At 37.4% G+C, this 19194-nt stretch overlaps 1 protein-coding gene across 2 annotated transcripts in view; it reads right to left on the reverse strand.

Moving 5' to 3' along the window:
* Positions 1–794: 794 nt before the first annotated feature.
* Positions 795–19194, reverse strand: part of MTMR9 (myotubularin related protein 9) — a 50547-nt gene continuing 32147 nt past the window's right edge. The window contains exons 8-10 of one of the 2 annotated variants that reach the window (XM_060653719.3): positions 17442–17662; positions 7066–7217; positions 795–1142 (exon numbers count right to left, since the gene is read on the reverse strand). In XM_060653719.3, the coding sequence (XP_060509702.1) occupies positions 979–1142; positions 7066–7217; positions 17442–17662 (537 nt within the window). In that variant the 3' untranslated portion in view covers positions 795–978. The remainder of the gene's footprint in view (positions 1143–7065; positions 7218–17441; positions 17663–19194) is intronic. The other variant, XM_060653720.3, reaches the window with a different exon arrangement.

The raw sequence follows: 19194 nt of genomic DNA on the forward strand, positions 1-19194 counted from the left end.
AAGCCAACATGAAAGTTTTAAGCTTAGTATTAGTAAACTCTCAGAATACTTAAAAATAAGACACAATAAAACTTAACAAACACAGATACATAAACCAGTGCAATAAGAATTTCAGATAAGGGCAGTGCATCTCTGGTTTAAGGAAACCGTATTTGTAGCTTAATTATAACAAATTAACATCTACCCTAAATGATGGTTTAATACGATATCCAGCATTTGATATGCACTTTATTATGTACTCTCAAAAACCTGAAAAATCAATTCAACAGTAACAATACCATATCAGTAACAAATTCCTACTTTGTTTCTATATTGCACATACTTTTACGGGTCTACTGTTAAAATTTACTTCTTAACGTAAATATCAGAGGATTAAACCTATAACCCTTGCAAAAATAATTTACCTTGAATAAATATTCAGATTTTCCTTTCTTGACAAACCAGAATGAGAATGAATTCAGCTTTGTTAATCCAAAGCTATTTTAAAGAGAAGGGCAAAGGTATTGGAAATGGCGTGTTAATCACAAAATTCTTGGTTTTTCAACCATTTCAGTTTTGAAAAATATTTCTATATTTGGAGTGTTTAAAAGTCTAATCTTTTTTAAAACTACCAAATATTTCCTAAAGAGATTAATCATATACTTGACCGGTCTAGAGCAGTGTTTGGAAAGTAGACACAGAAGAATAAATGGTATATAACGCAAGTGGCATTAAATAGGTCACCTGTTTCACATAAAATAAAATGACTAGCACCTCCTTTCTGCTCCCAAAGTAAAGAGGCCTAACAGGCCACATGAAACATGAGTAATTACAGTATATTTCATTCATAAAGTATTGAGAAGTCCACTACATTTAGAGGGTTCTCACATCTAAAGCCTTAAGTTCAAGGCTACTTTGTAAAAGTGAACTGAAGGGCCAAAGGAAAAAGAGGTGGATACAGGTCCAGGAAGGTCCTTATGTAGGTCATAGGGAGGTCTTTCATGGACTCTCCTGCATCTCGTCCTCAGTTTCCAGTTCTGCCAACTGCCTCCTAAGGATATTTACTTTTGCTTGTAATTCCTTGTTATATTCAATGATGTTAACCATTTCTTCATATGCTTCATCCAGATACTTGGAGGATCTGTTCCAACGTAGGAAAATACCTATTGAATTCCAGGAAAGGAAGACAGAAGGGAAAAAGATACAGATGGTGAATTAACATTGACATTATTCCATGCATTATACATTCTTTTCTCTTTACTTTTCTTTTTTTTTTTTTTTTTTTTTTTTACAGTTCACATCTATATTTTACTATACTCTGAAATAAGCAGGAATATTGGTGTACTGAAAGAGTATAATTAAATACACTATTTAAAACATCACTATTTCTATGTACATAATCATTCATTCTTCAACCCCCCCCCATAAAATTATGATTTTACAATACCATTTTCTGATGTATTCAGGAAAATAAGCTGATAATTTACAATGCCATAAACTTTACAGTTTCACAATATAAATTTTTTATTCAATTATAGAACTTTACTCAGACCTGTAGGACCTCATACATGTATAAAATCATTCACTGGGAAAATGATGGTTACAGTAACAGCAAAACTACACACACTGTTATTTAAAAACCTAAACTTCCCAACAAACAAATGTTCAGGATCAGATGGCTTCAGAGGTAAATTCTACCAAACATTTAAAGAAGTGTTAATACTTATTTTTCTCAAACCATTCCAAAAACTTGAAGAGAAAGGAATGCTTCCAAGCTCATTCTATGAGGCCAGCATTACCCTTGATACCAAAACCAAACACAACACAAAAAAAGAAAATTATAGGTCAATAACCCTGATGAACATAGATGCAAACATCCTGAATGAAATTTTAGCAAACTGAATTCAACAATACATTAAAAGCTAAAAGCATCTTATGCCACAATCAAGTGGGATTTATTCCAGCAATGCCAGGATGGTTCAATATCCAGAAATCAATCAACACAATACGGCACATTAACAAATAGGATAAAAATAATGATCATCCCAACAGATGCAGACAAAGCATTTTATTAAATTCGACATCCATTTATGATAACTCACAACAAAGTGGATATAGAGGCCATAAATGACAAACCAACAGCTAACATCATATACAACAGGGAAATGTTGAAAGCTTTTCCTCTAGCTCACAGACAAGGAGGCTTACCACTTTAACACAATATTGGAGATCCTAGCCAGAGAAATCAGACAAGTAAAAGAAAAGGCTTCCAAACAGGAAAAGAAGAAATAAAACTGCCACTATTTGCAGATGACCTGATACTATATATAAAAAACCCTAAAGACTCCACCAAAAAACTATTAAAACTAATAAATTCAGTACAGTTAAAGGATATAAAATTAACACATAAATCTGCATTTTTGTATACTAAGAATGAACTATCAGAAATTAAGAAAACAATTCCATTTATAGTTGCATTAAAAAAAGTACCTAGGGATAGGAGGAAGATCTTGCACTGAGGAGGTAAAAGACCTGTACTCTGAAAACTGTAAGACATTAATGAAATAAAATGAAGAAAACGCAAATAAATAGAAGGACATACCATGTTCATGGATTGAAGAATATTGTCAAAATGTCCATACTACCCAAAGCAATCTACAAATTCAATACAATCCCTATCAAAAGGCATTCTTCACAGACATGAAACAATCCTAAAATTTATATGGAACCACAAAAGACTCCAAATAGCCAAAGAAATCTTGAGAAAAGAACAAAGCTGGAGGTATCACCCTTCCTGATTCCAACCTATACTACACAAAGCTACGGTAATCAGAACAGTAGGCTAACAACACAAAAACAGATACACAGATCTATATAAATCAGAATAGAGTCCAGAGGGGTGCCTGGGTGGCTCAGTTGGTTGGGCATCTGACTTCAGCTCAGGTCATGATCTCACTGTGGGTTTGAGCCCCGCGTCAGGCTCTGTGCTGACTGCTCGGAGCATGCTTCAGATTCTGTGTCTCTCTGCCCCTCCCCCCACTCGTGCTCTGTCTCTCTCTCACTCTCTCAAAAATAAATAAACATTAAATTAAAAAAAAAGAAGTCTAGATATAAACCCACACTTAGATGGTCAATTAATTTTGAACAAAGGAGGCAAGAATATACAATGGGGAAAAGACAGTCTCTTCAATAAATGATTAATGCTGGGAAAACTGGACAACTACATGCAAAACGATACTGGACCACTTTCTTACATCATATACAAAAATAAACTCAAAATGAACTAAAGATTTAAATGTAAGAACAGAACCCATAAAACTCCTGAAAGAAAGCATAGGCAGTATGCTCTTTGACGTCAGTTTTAGCAATAACTTTTTGAATATGTCTCCTCAGGCAAAGGCTAACAAAGCAAAAATGAACAATAGGACTACATCAGACTAAAAAGCTTTTGCACAATAAAGGGAAGCATCAACAAAATGCAAACTAATGAATGAGAGAAGATATTTGCAAATGATAGAAATGATAAGGGGTTAATGTCCAAAAGAAATAACAGAATCATATAACTCAAAATAAAAAAAAAAAAAACAATCTAATTAAAAAAACTGGCAGACAACTTGAATAGATATTTCTCCAAAGAAGGCATACAGATGGGCCAAGAGACACACGAGAAAATGCTTAACATCACTAATTATCAGGGTGAAATGCAAATCAAAACCACAATCAGAAATCAGCTCACACTTGTCAGAATGGCTATTATCAAAAAGACAAGAAATAACAACTGTTGGCAAGGATGCGGAGAAAAAGGAACCTTCATGCACTGCAAGTGAACATGCTAAATTGTATAGCCACTATGGAAAACAGTATGGAGGTTCCTCAAAAAATTAAAAATTGAACTACCATATGACCTAGCATTTCCACTTCTAGGTATTTATCCAAAGAAAATGCACACACAAATCGAACAGATATATGCATCCCTTATGTTCACTGCAGCATTATTTACAACAGCCAAGATATGGAAGCCATCTAAGTGTTCATCGATAGATGAATGAATAGAGAAGACGTGGTATACATAAACAATGGAATATTACCCAGCCATAAAAATGAATGACATTTTGCTATTTGCAACAACATAGATGGACTTGGAGGGTATTATGCCAGGTGAAATAAGTCAAGTAGAGAATGATAAATACCATAGAATTTCATTTATTTGTGGAATCTAAAAAACAGAAACAAAACAAACAAAATAAAACAGAAACAGACTCCCAGATACAGAGAACGGTCTGATGGTTGCCAGAGGGGAGGGAGGTGGGGCGACGGACAAAACAGGGGAAGGGGATTAAAAGGCACAAACTCTAGGTATAAATAAGACAGGGATGCAACATATAGCAGAGGAAACATAGTTAATAATAGTGTAATGCCTTTGATGACAGGTTGTAGCTAGACTTATTGTGGTTATCACTTTGTAACATACATAATGTTGAATCACTGTGTTGTATACCTGAAATTAATATATGTCAGCTACACTCCAATTAAAGAAAAGGATAGAAAAAATAATGCTCTCCCTCCCTGTTTCTTAAGAGGTGGTCTTCCAATTCTACAGGCAAGTCTTCTTTCCCCCATTAATAATTATCCTTTTATTATAGACTAAAAGGAGACATTTTCTCCTCCGTATAGATCTACATTAACTATATCAGCCCAACATAGTGGCTTAAAGATAGTCAAATAAGGAGGTACAGAAACTTTCCAGGCAGCAACATGTCAGTAGCTGGTAAGTTCACAAAGGTTTTATGTTTCTTTAAAACACTTTTTAGAAACCAAACTGCCAGGGCCTTAAATCCTGTATGTCCAAATGCTACTCTCTATCAGAAAAGGAAAATAGAAACATAGCTTAAAGACTATCTCCTTTGTTGATTTTTCTGTTATATGAACCTGTATTTAAAATCCTGTTCTTCAACCCAGGAATTACCTTAAATTAATGGTTAACTATGATGTAAATATAAACAGGAGAGAGACATTTTAAGGTCAAAGAGTAGTCTCATTATACAATCCAAATACCTACTGTGGGAAGATTTTCCCTAACAGAATTTCTTCCAGTTCTAAGCTGAGGCACTAAACACATATGGAAACTCTGTTCTTTATGGAGCGGTAGGAATTTATTCATGTAACAACAAAGATTTCCTCCAGTCTCTTAATTTCTAAACTCTCAATGAGGTTTACTCATTGTAACTAGTAAACAAGTTAAACTGTCCTTCAGGCCATTCAATTCCAAAATGTGGCTTTTCTCCCAAGTAGCTAGTCTCTCACTTCAGTTATTAAACATGACAGTGGCTTCTAGGTAAATTGTCCCAGAAATCTTTAACAAAGAAATCACTTATCCTGCACCTGTGACTATCTACAACAACCAAGAAAGTAAGCAAAGAGAAGTTCTGAACAGCCCAAAATTCCCAAAGCACCAAAGCTCAGGCTCAGAGAATCTGCAGACTATCTGAGGCCACTTTCCCCACAATTCTAACTTGGGGACACCTCAACAGATAAGATTAGAAGCATAAATTGAGGAGGAAGGAAGCAGCTAATGACAGATATGCCAAGAGGAACAAGACCTGAGGGCTGACATTCAGAGAAGTGACAGAAACAGACTCAGTCCCAAACTGAGAGAGCAAAATGATCTGAGGCCTTTTTGCACACAAAAGGCAGTTTCCCACACATGGATTTGCCCTGTGGGCATAACATATGAAACCGTGGTATAGTTAACTGACATGTATGGTAATTCAGTTCAATTACCAAACAGCTACCATTCCTGTGTGTAGGCTCTGTGCTGTTTAATACAAAGATGAATAAAGATGCATTACTACCTTCAAGATGATTAAAAAGAAACGGTATTTTATAGTCTTTGTTTAATGGATAGCTAATATAGTCTAGATAGATTTTGGTTATATTTTTAAGAAGAAGCTTTGGTATTTTATAGAACCTTACTAGAATAACTAGCTAATTAACCCTTCAACAGAAAAACCTATCCTAATGGCTGCTTAATAAAGGAAATAGAAACCATCTCCTTGGAGCTTATAATTTATTCCTGTCCCAGCTACCTACCAACTCTCTCAGACAAAAAATAACGTACTTTCCCTCATTACCCATCAGACTGGCCACTACCAAAGGGGGGAGAAAACCAAAAATATAGGAAGTGGTGGCAAGGATGTAGAGACACTGGAACACTTGTGCACTGTTGGTGGAATGTAAAACGGTACAGCTGTTATGGAAAACAGTACAGATGTTCCTTAAAAAATTAAACATAGAATTCTCATATGATCCAGCAATTCCACTTCTGGGTACACACCCAAAAGAATCAAAAGCAGGATCTTGAAGAGGTATTTGTGCACCTATGTGCCAAAAGATGAAAGCAAGCCAGCTGCCCATCAAAGTATGAATGGGTAAGCAAAATGTGGTCTACACATACAATGGAAAACTATTCAACCTTAGAAAGAAGGAAGTCCTCTCATATGCTACAACATGGATGAATCTGAGGACATGATGTGAAGGGAAAGAAGTCAATCACAAAAAAACAAATACTGTATGATCCCACTCATATGGGGTACCTGGAGTGGTCAAACTCAACACAGAAAGCAGAATGGTAGTTAACCAGGGGCTGCAGAGTGGAACAATGGGAAGTTGTTTAGTGAGTAGAGAGTTTCAGATTTACAAGATGAAAAGTTCTGGAGACCTGTTTCACAACAGTATAAATATACTTGGCAAGACTGAATTGTATACCTAAACATGGTTAAGTTGGTAAATTTGTAATCACAATTAAAAATAGAAATGTATCTTTCTATCTGGGGAAAATAACCAACATAAACAGCAGTATCCATTGAATTATCACCGCTAATGTCTGAAATGGGGACTGAACAAAAAAAGTGTGACCAGATCATGGATATGAAAGAGAGAACCATTCCCCACATTGAGAAAAAACAGCAATAACACACAGGTTTGAGGGTCAGGTCCACCACTTACCATCTTCAAATACAAACAACAGCATGTTCACAGAGGATCCTTGGCTACTGATAACAAATTTACAAAGGATGCACAGCTTACCTTCCCATAGCTGAAGACTCTGCGGAGCAACTGAAGGCCAGATGACGAGATTGTTGGCTTCAAAGAGAGGATTGGTGAATTTACTCAGTTCACTGGGCCGATTGACCCAGGACCACAGAGACATCGTTTTCTGCTGCAGCTTTAACTTACATCTGATTAAGGAAGAAAACTGCCATTAAAGCAGTTAAATTATAACCACCACTATTAAATGCTCCTAATAGGACAAGTGCTTCTCTACGTGTGTTAGAAGGCAGAACACAGGACTTTTAACAGAGGAATAAAATATTGCAAAATAAAAATATTTGTGGGATGCCTGGGTGGCTCAGTCCATTGAGTGGCTGATTCGGCTCAAGTCATGATCTCGAGGTTTTGTGGGTTCGAGTCCTCTGCCGGGCTCTGTGTTGGCATCAGAGCCTGCTTGGGATTCTCTCACACCCCACCTCTCTCTCTCTCTGTGCCCCTCCCCCACTCGTGCTGTCTCTGTCTCTCTCAAATAAGTAAATAAACTTTAAAATAAAAATATTTGTCAGAAAGTTCAACCAACATTACAACTCTCAATAACAACAAAACTATTCCACAGGCTCTCAAAGCCAGCTAAAAGGATAAAACCAGAATCTGGTCATGTCAGGTATGGTGTTAAGCAGAACATTACTATACCCAAAAGCCCTTTATTGCATCTGGCATTGTGTTTTAATTTAAAATAGCTAAATATAAAACTAACTCTCCTTTTTGTTTTGACAAGTCTAGAATACAAAGAACAGATTACAGACATACTACAAACGGAGGTTGAGTCAAATCTCAAAACTTAAAAATTTTAGACACTGAGATTTTAGGACAAATAAATTACATGTACATAAAATATACATGGACTGTCAAAGATTAAAAATAAAGATGTGTCTTGTGTAAATACAAATACAGATTTAATCTACATTTATATACAATGAACAGCTTCATAATAACCCTGAAGTTCTGTAACACTCTTTTATCATGGAATAAACTCACAGGGATGGAAAATAAACTGGTACATTTTTTGAAAAAATAAATTTTAATAACAACTGGAAGATAATTTGTGGTCAACCTTACATTAAGCGAAAAGATAGTACATTCAATTTTCACAGGATCCTATTGAAGTTTTACTATAAGATTGGTTTTGTCTCTGAAACTACTTGGCCATTTATAAGGTTCACACAAGTTAATTATGTGCATCCTTTTTATGCCAGCAATAAAAACAATCCACATAATCCCAGAACCCATGTGCTGGAACTTAACTGCTAGGATAGCAAGTCCCGTACTATGTCCCCCGGAACCAGGCATGGAGAGAATAGGAAACCACTGCACCAATTGCTCCTGCAGAAAGTGGTTTGGCCCTGCCCCCCAGCCCTAACCAATCACTGAACTTTTTCCACCTGAGCCCACCCCATACAGCTTTAGAATCCTTCTCAATCAGCCCTACTGGTAGAATCTACCAAATGGCAATCAGAATGTGAGATAAAATGCATTTGTGATGCCTTTATTAAAAGCTAGTTCTGAAGGATGTTAGTAAGTATAATTCCAAAAAGAAATCCATAGTCAAACGTATAATTTAATTTAAATGCTGAATTAAAGGGGCGCCCGGGTGATTCAGTCGTTTAAGTGGTTAAGCATCCCACTGGATCTGGCTAACTCAGGTCATGATCTCACGGTTCAATGGACTGAGCCCCATGTAGGGCTATGCACCGGCAGTGTGGAGCCTGCTGGGGATTCTCTTTCCTCTCCCTTAAAATAGGTAAACTTTAAAAACTAACTAAATAAATAAATGCTGAATTAAAGTTACGTACATTGCTTTATTGAAGAGTGTCTTAAAGCTTTTAATAATTATTTTGTGACTCTCTGAGAGGGGACTACATTATGCCACATTCCCCAAATTTATCTGTGTAAATCATCAATTCTCTTCCTTGCCCCATCAGAGTATAGTCCAGGGCTGAGTCAAACATGTTTTAAGAAATGGCAGGAGAGGGGCGCCTGGGTGGCTCAGTCGGTTAAGTGTCCGACTTCAGCTCAGGTCTCTCGTGCTCTGTCTAGCTCTCAAAAATTAAAAAAATTAAAAAAAGAAATGGTGGAAGATATTAGATTTCTAAAACATTAAGTGCCATAAAAAGAATTGCCTTTGTGATGATTATTGGGATGTAATTTTTAATCCCCTAAAAAACAGGCTAAAACCAAAATAAAATATCAAAGCCTTGACATACGACTTTGTTCAGTTCTTTTTTATTTTATTTTAATTATTATTTTAACTCAGCATTTTTATAAAAAAGTATTTTTTATTTCAGAGAGACTGTGCAAGCAGGGGAGAGGGGCAGAGGAGGGGAGGCAGAAAGAGACAAAGGGAGAGAAAATCTTTTTTTTTCAAGATTTTTTTTAATGTTTATTTATTTTTGAGACAGGGGAAGACAGAGCACGAGTGGAGGAGGGGCAGAGAGAGAGGGAGACACAGAATCCGAAGCAGGCTCCAGGCTCTGAGCTGTCAGCACAGAGCCCAATGTGGGGCTCAAACCCACAAACTGTGGGATCATGACCTGAGCTGAAGTTGATGCTTAACCAACTGAGCCACCCAGGCATCCCAAGAAAATCTTAAGCAGGCTCCATGCTGTGTGGAGCCAGATGCAGGGCACAATCCCATGAGCCTAGGATCACAATCTGAGCTGAAATCAAGAATTGGAGGATCAACCGAGTCACCCAGGTGCCCCCGTTTTGTTCAGCATTTTGTTTGTTTCTTTTTGACAGACAGCAAGCATGCCCACACAAGTTGGGGGGGGGGGGGGGCAGAGGATCTGAAGCTGGCTCTGCGCTGACAGCAGCAAGCCTAATGTGCGGCTCGAACTTAACGAACCAGGAGATCATGACCTGAGCCACCCACATGCCCCTTGCTCAGCATTTAAAAAGTATTTCTGACCACGAATCCTTTTTGGTGTAATACCTTTTAACATTGCTTGGTATTAGTGTCTATCAAAGAAACTGTAAATACGTTTCATTTCACGTGCTGACTCCCAACTGCTAAAGGTTACCAATTCTCTTTCCTTTTTTTTAAGCATCAGGTGACACAGAGCACAGTAAATCAGTGGTAAGCTTTGGGCTCATGTCTAAGCAGGTGATAGAAGACTGAAGGAGGAATGAATGAATGAACTGACATTTTTTAAATGCCATTTTGTGAAAGGTATGCTGGGAATTTTCACATGTGTGCTATTTGAACCTCCCTATAACCCAGTCTGGCAGAGATTAATTTTTGCCTTTAACATTAACAGAAATAGATTCAGAGAAGTCACATGGTTAGTAGGTGGTATGGTGGAGATTCAAACTCAAATCTCCTAACTTCAAGTCCTGAACTTTTTCCTTTTAAAGTACATTGGAGAGAATGAGGAAGGGGCTGATGGCAGTGAAAAAGAAAAGTCCCTCAAGTTTCTCGGAGTATATTTTAAAATGTGGCGTTTGGGTGTGGGACTTCTGGAATGGTAGTGAGGATCTCTGTATATCTTCTCTAAAAAGTCATGAAAACAGTGGCAAAAATGGTCAAAATTAATTACTTTTAAAACTCTGGGAATTAACAAAAGGCTTGGGACAATCTGAGGAATACTCATTCAAGAAAAACTAATGAGACTCTGAAAGAACAGCAGGATTTGTGGCATTTTAACTTGGTCAATGCCAACACCCTTTCCCCAGCTCTGCAGTAGCCTTGTAGCCACCGGAAGGGCAGGCCAAGTTTGGAGCTCCTCAAAAAATACCACCCCCAGGGGCGCCTGGGTGGCTCAGTCGGTTAAGCGTCCGACTTCAGCTCAGGTCACGATCTCCATCTCGCGGTCCGTGAGTTCGAGCCCCGCGTCAGGCTCTGGGCTGATGGCTCAGAGCCTGGAGCCTGCTTCTGATTCTGTGTCTTCCTCTCTCTCTGCCCCTCCCCCGTTCATGCTCTGTCTCTCTGTCTCAAAAATAAATAAAAAATGGTAAAAAAAATTAAAAAAAAAAAAAAAATACTACCCCCAGAGCACGGTCACTATTTGATGCGTCTTACAGCTCCCTGGCAAAGCCTCCTTTGCAGAGTGTTGTAGTTATCTGACTTGACTCACAGTTTTCTTGGAGGGAAAAACCCTATTCCCCAGGGTGTTTGTCAAAACTAATGAGCAGAAACTATTTAACATCACAGCTGCTTGAGGCTGCCATAACAACTGGGGCAAATAAGAGCCTGGGAAAAATCGTAAAAGTAAGATTTGGGGAATGAGATGTCCATGGGCAACAGGGGATGGGGGTGAGGTGGGGAGGGGGCTATGTGAAGCTCTGACATATTCCTGGGAATTTAAACGGGTGTGCACATGCCCAGAAAATGCTTGAGATAGTCCCAGTCTTTCACCTCTGGCTGAACCTGGGGCCCTGTACAAGCTGAAGGCTAAAGCAGAGTTGTAAACCACCTGAGAGTTGAAGTCATGCCTAACACACACATAGGGCCCCTCAGCAAAGGGTAAATGAGTTATTCATTCAGAGGGTGGAAGATCTAATTTCCAGATTTGCCATATTATCTAAAACATCAGTTTTCCAAAAAACAAATTATAATGCACATAAAGAAACAGGAATGCATGGGTAAAAAAAAAGGCAGTCAAAAGAAACTGTCCCTTGGATGAGGAAGGACATATTGAACTTACCAGACAAAGACTTTATATCATCTATCATAAATATGTTCGAAGAGCTAAAGAAAAATGCCTGAAAAGTTAAAGTATGATAACAATGCTATACCAAGTGGACAATATCAGTAAAGAAGTAAAAATTATAAAGAAGAACCAAACAGAAACCCTGATTTGAAAGTATAACTGAAATGAAAAAATGACCATAGGAGGTCAACAGTAGATGTAAGCTAGAATTTGAAGATAGGTCAATTGAGGTTATTAATTTCTGAGGAAAAGAAAGAAAAATTGAAGAAAATTCTAAAGAATCTCCAAACCCGTGGAAGACCACCAAATATACCAACATATGCATAATGGGAGTTCCAGAAGGAGAAGAGAAAAAGGGAGCCTGGGTGGCTCATCCGACTTTGGCTCAGGTCATGATCTTGCTGTTCATGAGTTCGAGCTCTGCATCAGGCTCTGTACTGACAGTACTGACAGTACTGATGTACTGTACATCAGGCTGTACTGACAGCCTGTCTCCAGACAGGCTCTGTACTGGAGCCTGAAGCCTGCTTCAGGTTCTGGGTCTCCCTTGTCTCTCTGCCTCACCCCTGCTCGTATTCTGTCTCTCTCACTCTCTCTCTCTCTCAAAAATAAATAAACATTAAAAAAAAATTAAAAAGGTCTCAAGTGTGATGAAGACATTATCTACATACCCTAAAAGATCAAGGAACTCCAAGTGGGATAAATTCAAAGTGTTCCACATTAGGACACATCAACGTCAAACTGTCAAAAGTCATAGAAAAAGAGAATTGTAAAAGCAGAGAAAAATGATCCATTATGTACCAGGGACCCTCAATGAAAATAGTGGCTGACTTATCAGAAACCACGAGGCCAGAAAGCAGGTATGACATGTTCAAAGTGCTGCAAGATAAAGACTATTACTTCAAAAATGAAGAGTGATGCCAGCAAAAATGGCAGAGTAGGCAGCTCCAAATGCCCATCCCTCCACAGGAACATTGATAACGCAAGCAGAAACTGTTAAAACCTACTTTGTCAGGAGCGCCTGGGTGGCTCAGTTGGTTAAGCATCCAACTTCAGCTCAAGTCATGATCTCACGGTTTGTGGGTTCAAGCCCTGCATCGGGCTCTGTGCTGACAGCTCAGAGCCTGGAGCCTGCTTTGGATTCTGTTTCCCTCTCTCTCTGCCCCTCCCTGGCTCACACTCTGTCTACCTCTCTCTCAAAAATAAACATTAAAAAAAAAAAAATTAAAAAAAAAAAAAACCCTACTTTGTCAGACTTCTCAGAAATAGTCCAAAGTTTATAGCACACAAGCAAATGAAGAATCAAGAGGAAAAGGGACTTAAAAACAATCACAAAGCTTTATGGCATTTTTATTTGCTCTTGCCTCACCCATTTCCTAGCTCCGGGAGGTCTTGAAGAGGGCAGCCCATGTTCTCAGTATGGGACCCTGGTCCTGGCTCCAGAGGGAACACAGCAGTCCTTATTCACAAAGAATTGTGTCTCTCTGTTCTAACTTATCCAAGGGTTCGGACTTGTCTTTGTCATGTCTAGCTTGGAAACCACCGTGGGCAGAAAGGTGATGGGCGTTCTTAGAAAACATAAGATGAGCGGGCAACCTGCAGTCTTCTAGGGGAAAAGATGATGGGTGAAGGAAACACCAGAGCACCAAAAGCCTAGGGAATAAGATTCTTTGGAAAACCAGAGTATTCAAAGGTGCCCATGTATACTGAGGAATTCAGAAAGCCACATGCATGCCCAATGCAGGAAACCTGCTTGCAAGGGCCGAAGAAGATCCCAAGATTTTGGTTCTGGCTGATCTCAAGGCTCAGTGAGAGCCAGAAGTGAAGGCTGAAGCTTAAGCACTGAAGAAATATTCCAGCAAAAAGCCCATCTGCAAAGACTGCAAAAGGATTTTTCCTTTGTCTTGAGTGGTTTTCCCTTTCTCTTTTCCCTCCCTCTTTTCATCTCTCTCTTTTGGTTCCTGGCACTCAAGAAAATTGCTGTCAAACACTAGATGAACACAAACTAAAAGAACAGATACTTCAGAAACCACACATGAAAAAAAAAATACGCTTTACAATATAGTTTAGAAAATGACTAAATAAAGCGATGAATCACGGTAATCTACCCCCAAAACCAAGAGCACACTGTGTTAGCTACCTTGACAGCAAATTATATTTAAAAAAACCCAGAAATGACTAAATAAACAGCTACAGCCCACAGAAAGCAATAAATACAAATGCTGAGGAGTGGGAAGAATCTGATTTCCAGAGAGCCACATTATAATATTTTAAATGTCCAGATTTAAAATTACAAATAATGCAAAAAGAAACCCTAGAAAGTATGGCCCATTCATAGGAAAAAATTAACAGACACTGTTCCTGAGAAAGCACAGACTTGGGTTTTACTAGATTTTAAATCAACTGTCTGAAATATGCTCAAAGAGCTAAACAAAACAAAACAAAAAAAAAAAACTAGGACAAAGAACTAAAGGAAACCAGGAGAACAGGTCTCAAAACCTAGACTATATCAATAGACAAAATTATAAAATAGTACCAAACAGAAATTCTGAAACTGAAAAGTATAATATCTGAAATTAAAAAAAAAAAAACAATGCACTAGATGGGTTTTAATTACAGATTTGAGCAGGCACAGGTATAAACAAATTTGAAGACAGGTCAACAAAAATTCCCCACTCTGAGAAGAACAAAAAAAGAATAAAGAAAAACAAACAGAGCCTAAGCAATATACCAACATACGCATAATGGGAGTCCCAGAGACAGAAGAGAGAAAGGGAACAAAAGAATATATAAAGCATTCATGGCCAATTTGTCATTTATACCTCAACACAAACGGGGGAAAAAACACAAACACAAAAAGAACCACACACACACATGCAAATATTAAGGACTGAAAACTCCCCAAACTTAATAAAAGACACAAATCTACATATTTAAGAAGCGCGATAGGCTCCAAGAAGGATAAAAGCAACTCACTGCCCATACTGGACACACCATAATCATCAAATTGTCAAAGCCAGACAGAGAATCTTGAAAGCAGCAAGAGAAAAGCAACTTCTCAAATACAGGGATCCTACATGATCCCTCCAGAACAGGTTTCTCATCAGAAACCATGGAGGCCAGAAGAGAGGGCAATAACGTTTTTAAAGTGCTAAAAGAAAACCAAACTACCTACGAAGAATTCCACATCTGGCAATAAGATAAAAACTGAGGGAGATCATTGCTAGAAGACTTGCTTTGCAAGAAAAATGCAAAAAGGAATCCTTCAAGCTAAAATGAAAGGACACTAGACAGTAACTCCAAGCCATGTGAACATACAATTCGGCAAAGATAATTACATAGGAAAGAATAAAAGTTATTATTGTATTTTTGATTTGTAACTCCTCTTTTTATTTCCTACATAATTTAAAAGACAAATGGATAAAAATAATAATAAATCCATGTTAATGGGCATATATGAGAATATAACTTGGGATAACAACACATAGAGGAGTGGAGTATAGAAGAGCAAAGTTTTGTATGCCATATGCACTGAAGCTAAGTTTGTAGTCAAGTAGATTGTTATAAATTTAGGATGTTAACTGAAATCCACCTGGTAACCAGTAAAAACAAACCCAAAAAACTGTTTTAATATACACAAAAGGAAACAAGAAGGGAATCACAATAGTATACTATAAGGTATCAATTAAACACAAAGGAAGGCAAGTAATGGAGGAGATGAAGAACAAAAGAGTATAAAATAAACAGAACACAAATATCAAACTGGCAGAAATAAGCCATTCCTTTTCAGTAATCACTTTAAATATAAATGAAGTAAATTCTCCAATCAAGATGCAGAGATTGGCAGAATGGATTTTAAAACATGATCCAACTATATATTGTCTACAAAAGACGCAAACAGACTGAAAGTAAAAGGAAGAAAAAAGATTTTTCATACAAATAGTAACCCAGAGAGAGCTAAGGAGGACATATTACATCAGATGAAATAAACTTAAGGGCAAAAGCTCTTACAAGAGACAAAGCAGGACATTATAAACTGGAAAAAGAGTCAATCCATGAAGAAGATAAAATAATTACAAACATATAATTTATGGCACTTTGCACCAGAGCCACAAAATATATGAAGCAAAAACTGATGTAATGGAAGAGAGAAATAGATAATTCTACAATATAGTTGAGGACTTCAATATCCCACTTTTGATAATGTATAGAACTAGACAGAAGATCAATAAGGAAATAACAGGATTTGAATAAAATGTAAAACAAATATATAATACTCTGCTCAACAACATCAGAGTACACATTTTTCTCAAGTGTACATAAAACATTCTTCATGATATATCACATGTTAGTCCACAAAATAAATCTCAATAAATTTTAAAAGTTTAAAAGCCAGCTAAGTATCTTCTCCAACAGCATGAAATTAGAAATCAATAACATAAGAAAAAATGGAAAATTCATAAACATGTGGTATTATATAAAGCAATTTTAAACAACCAACGGGTTAAAGAAGAAATCACAAGAGAAATTAGAAAACACTTAACAGATGAATGAAAAGAAAAACACAACGTGCTAACACAACGTATGGGGACCCAGTGAAAAGCAGTGCTCGGACGGATATTTATAGCAGTAAAAACCTCTATTAAAAAAGAACAAATACCTCAAATCAAAAACTTAATTTTTTTTTTTTAGTGTCTGTTTTTTTATTTTTGAGAGAGAGAGAAAGAGACAGAGTGCAAGCGGGGAAGGGCAGACAGAGAGAGACACAGAATCCAAAGCAAGCTCCAGGCTCTGAGCTGTCAGTACAGAGCCCGACATGGGGCTCAAACACATGAACATGAGAGCATGACCTGAGCCAAAGTTGGAGGCTTAACCAGCTGAGCCACCCAGGCACCCCCAAAACTTTTAAATCGATAACTTTATATCTTAAGGAACTAGAAAAATAGGGGAAACTAAACCAGTGCTAGCAGAAAGAAGAAAAAAATGAACAGTAGAGAATAGATGGACAAAACAGAAAATAAACAGATAATAGAGAGCATCAATGAAACCAAAAGTCAGTTCTCTGAAAAGATCAACAAAACTGTCTCTTCAGCTAGAATGACAACAGAAAAAAGAGAAAGCCTTTTGACTGTACCCAATTGAAATTACCAGTTGATCACCTTTAAAGAGCATTCTGATATGAATCTTCTAAATAAACCTATGAACTTGACAGAGTGTAGGCTGTGAAGTGAGACTGTCACTCTGGGCCTGAGGGCAGTTTCCAGGTGTAATAAAGAAAGTCTGGAGCAGGAGTAGAAGACCTGTATCCTAGCCCTACTACTGGTGACCAACTGGCTGCGTCATTTAACTTTTTGGATACCCTCCTAATCTATAAAATTGGATGGAGGGGCCTCTTCCAGATATAAGATTACCATGATCTTAGATAAGGAAGTTAACATTTTAAATGGTTGCCAAATTTACTCAAAGCTTTTAAATCAGTAGGTAGACTAATTTTAATCTAACAGAACAAAATCTAGGACATGTTCTCACCTAGCATGTGATAGGCTCATAATAAGAACACATGTTATGTAATTTATCTATACTAATTGTAACCTCTACCATCTTACAAATAACAATATGGAACCAAATCCTGGTCTCTTTTAGGAGGTGACCAAAACAATTACAAACAAAATGGCCCCCATCCCATGTAAACAGTGTACTCACCTTTCACTTTCATTGTTGCCGAGAAATGTTCCAAACTGTGAGGCATATGCATGCTCAAAGAGCATGATGAGGAAATTCTCATTAAATTCAAAAGAACAGGGAAACTGACGAAGTATCTGCCACACACAGTCCAAGAAGAGAAGAAATACAGGTGACTCCCACTTCTGCTTACTATTACAATATGCTGACTGTGCGCAGCGCTGCTGAAATGGGTGACCAGCCTAAGACAGAAGATGGAAAGGTGACAGTCATAGCCTACTGAGATCACATTACAGCACATTCTATTAACATATTTCACACAGTTACAACAAAACTTATTAAATGGAACATCATGTAATTTGGATGGCTGCTGTTTACATTAATGATTTCTTGGCTTAAAACAATTTTTAGCATCTAAGGAAAGAAACACAACTTCCAAACATGTAACAAGGCCATGCAGTTACGGCATAACCATAAGAACTGCAATTATCCTTGGTGAACTTCATAAAATAAAATTTTCTAGGTCTCTGTAATTGGTAGCAAAGTCAAAGAATGTAAGGTCTTCAAGTACAAAACAAAAGACAGCTATCACATTTTATCTGTCCAAAGCACTGCAGATTGTTGTAAGCTACGTAAGCCTCACTACTAAATGGAAATAAATCTGGGGCTCTCACAGACAAACTTTGTAAAGTCACTCCTGATATTCAATTTTTAATTACATACGGGAAAAAAGTTAGTGTGAAGAGATATTTATGAATACTTTTATATTAGAGATAAAAACTGTCCCTAGCTCCCCTCTTCTCTCAAAAAGAATTGGAGGAGTCTGACATGTACTGACTAAAGGAAATTCAAGAATCATTTGGCTCTCTGGCCCACCCAGAACCTGAGTACTGACCTTGTCCCAAATGACACCCTTCTAGGTATTTCACAAACTTGCTTTATCTTTGGATCCTTATACTACTTTACCAGACAAAGATAATGACATCAGCATTTTCTAGTGGCTAATGGTACTTCGATACTCATTAAAATGGTAATATATGAGTAAGTAAGTCATATTCATTTTATTTGTTTGCTATGCATCATGAGGAATGTGGCTGAATAGATTTTTGCCAAATATTTGGGATGGTCTGATTTGAACAGAGATACAAATCAGTTGTCAGGCAAGATAGACAAGGTATCCATAACAGCATTAACACGCAACAAACCTGAATTTTAACTAGAAGGTCCAGAAATTATTTTTCTCCAGAGATACTTCCACTTTCAAGATATATCTAAACATCTGTTCTCAATCACAATTATTTGCTAAGTTACACAGTGTATATACATTTATAAATTAATCTCTGACTTGGAGGTTTCAATCTATTTCATGAGAACTTTCTTTCAGTTGTCATTCAGCATTACGTGATAGCACTGCATTGTCTCCTAGGGATAATAGAGCAGCTGCGCATGGTTCCCTGACCTCAAAGGAATCACTTTATTTGGGTCTAGGAAACAAATCATGAAGACAATGGATGGATTTTATCTGTGAAGAAGGTTAAGGTCCCAAGACTTCAAGAGAGCAGTGACATTTAGCTGTATCTTAAAGCATGAGAAGGATTTCACCTGGTTGGGCAAGAGGATAGAGGGGAACCAGACAAGCAAAAGGCAGAAAGCACTAAAGCACACGTCTTATAATTACAAATCCCCACATCCCTTTCCTGCTTTATGTTTTTTATCTCTAGCAAAATTAAGCTCTGCAAGACAGAGACTACGTTTTACGCTCTTTGTTCTTTCC

This window comes from Panthera onca, chromosome B1 (genome assembly GCF_046562875.1).
Source record: "Panthera onca isolate mPanOnc1 chromosome B1, mPanOnc1 haplotype 2, whole genome shotgun sequence".
Taxonomy (NCBI): Eukaryota; Metazoa; Chordata; class Mammalia; order Carnivora; family Felidae; genus Panthera; species Panthera onca.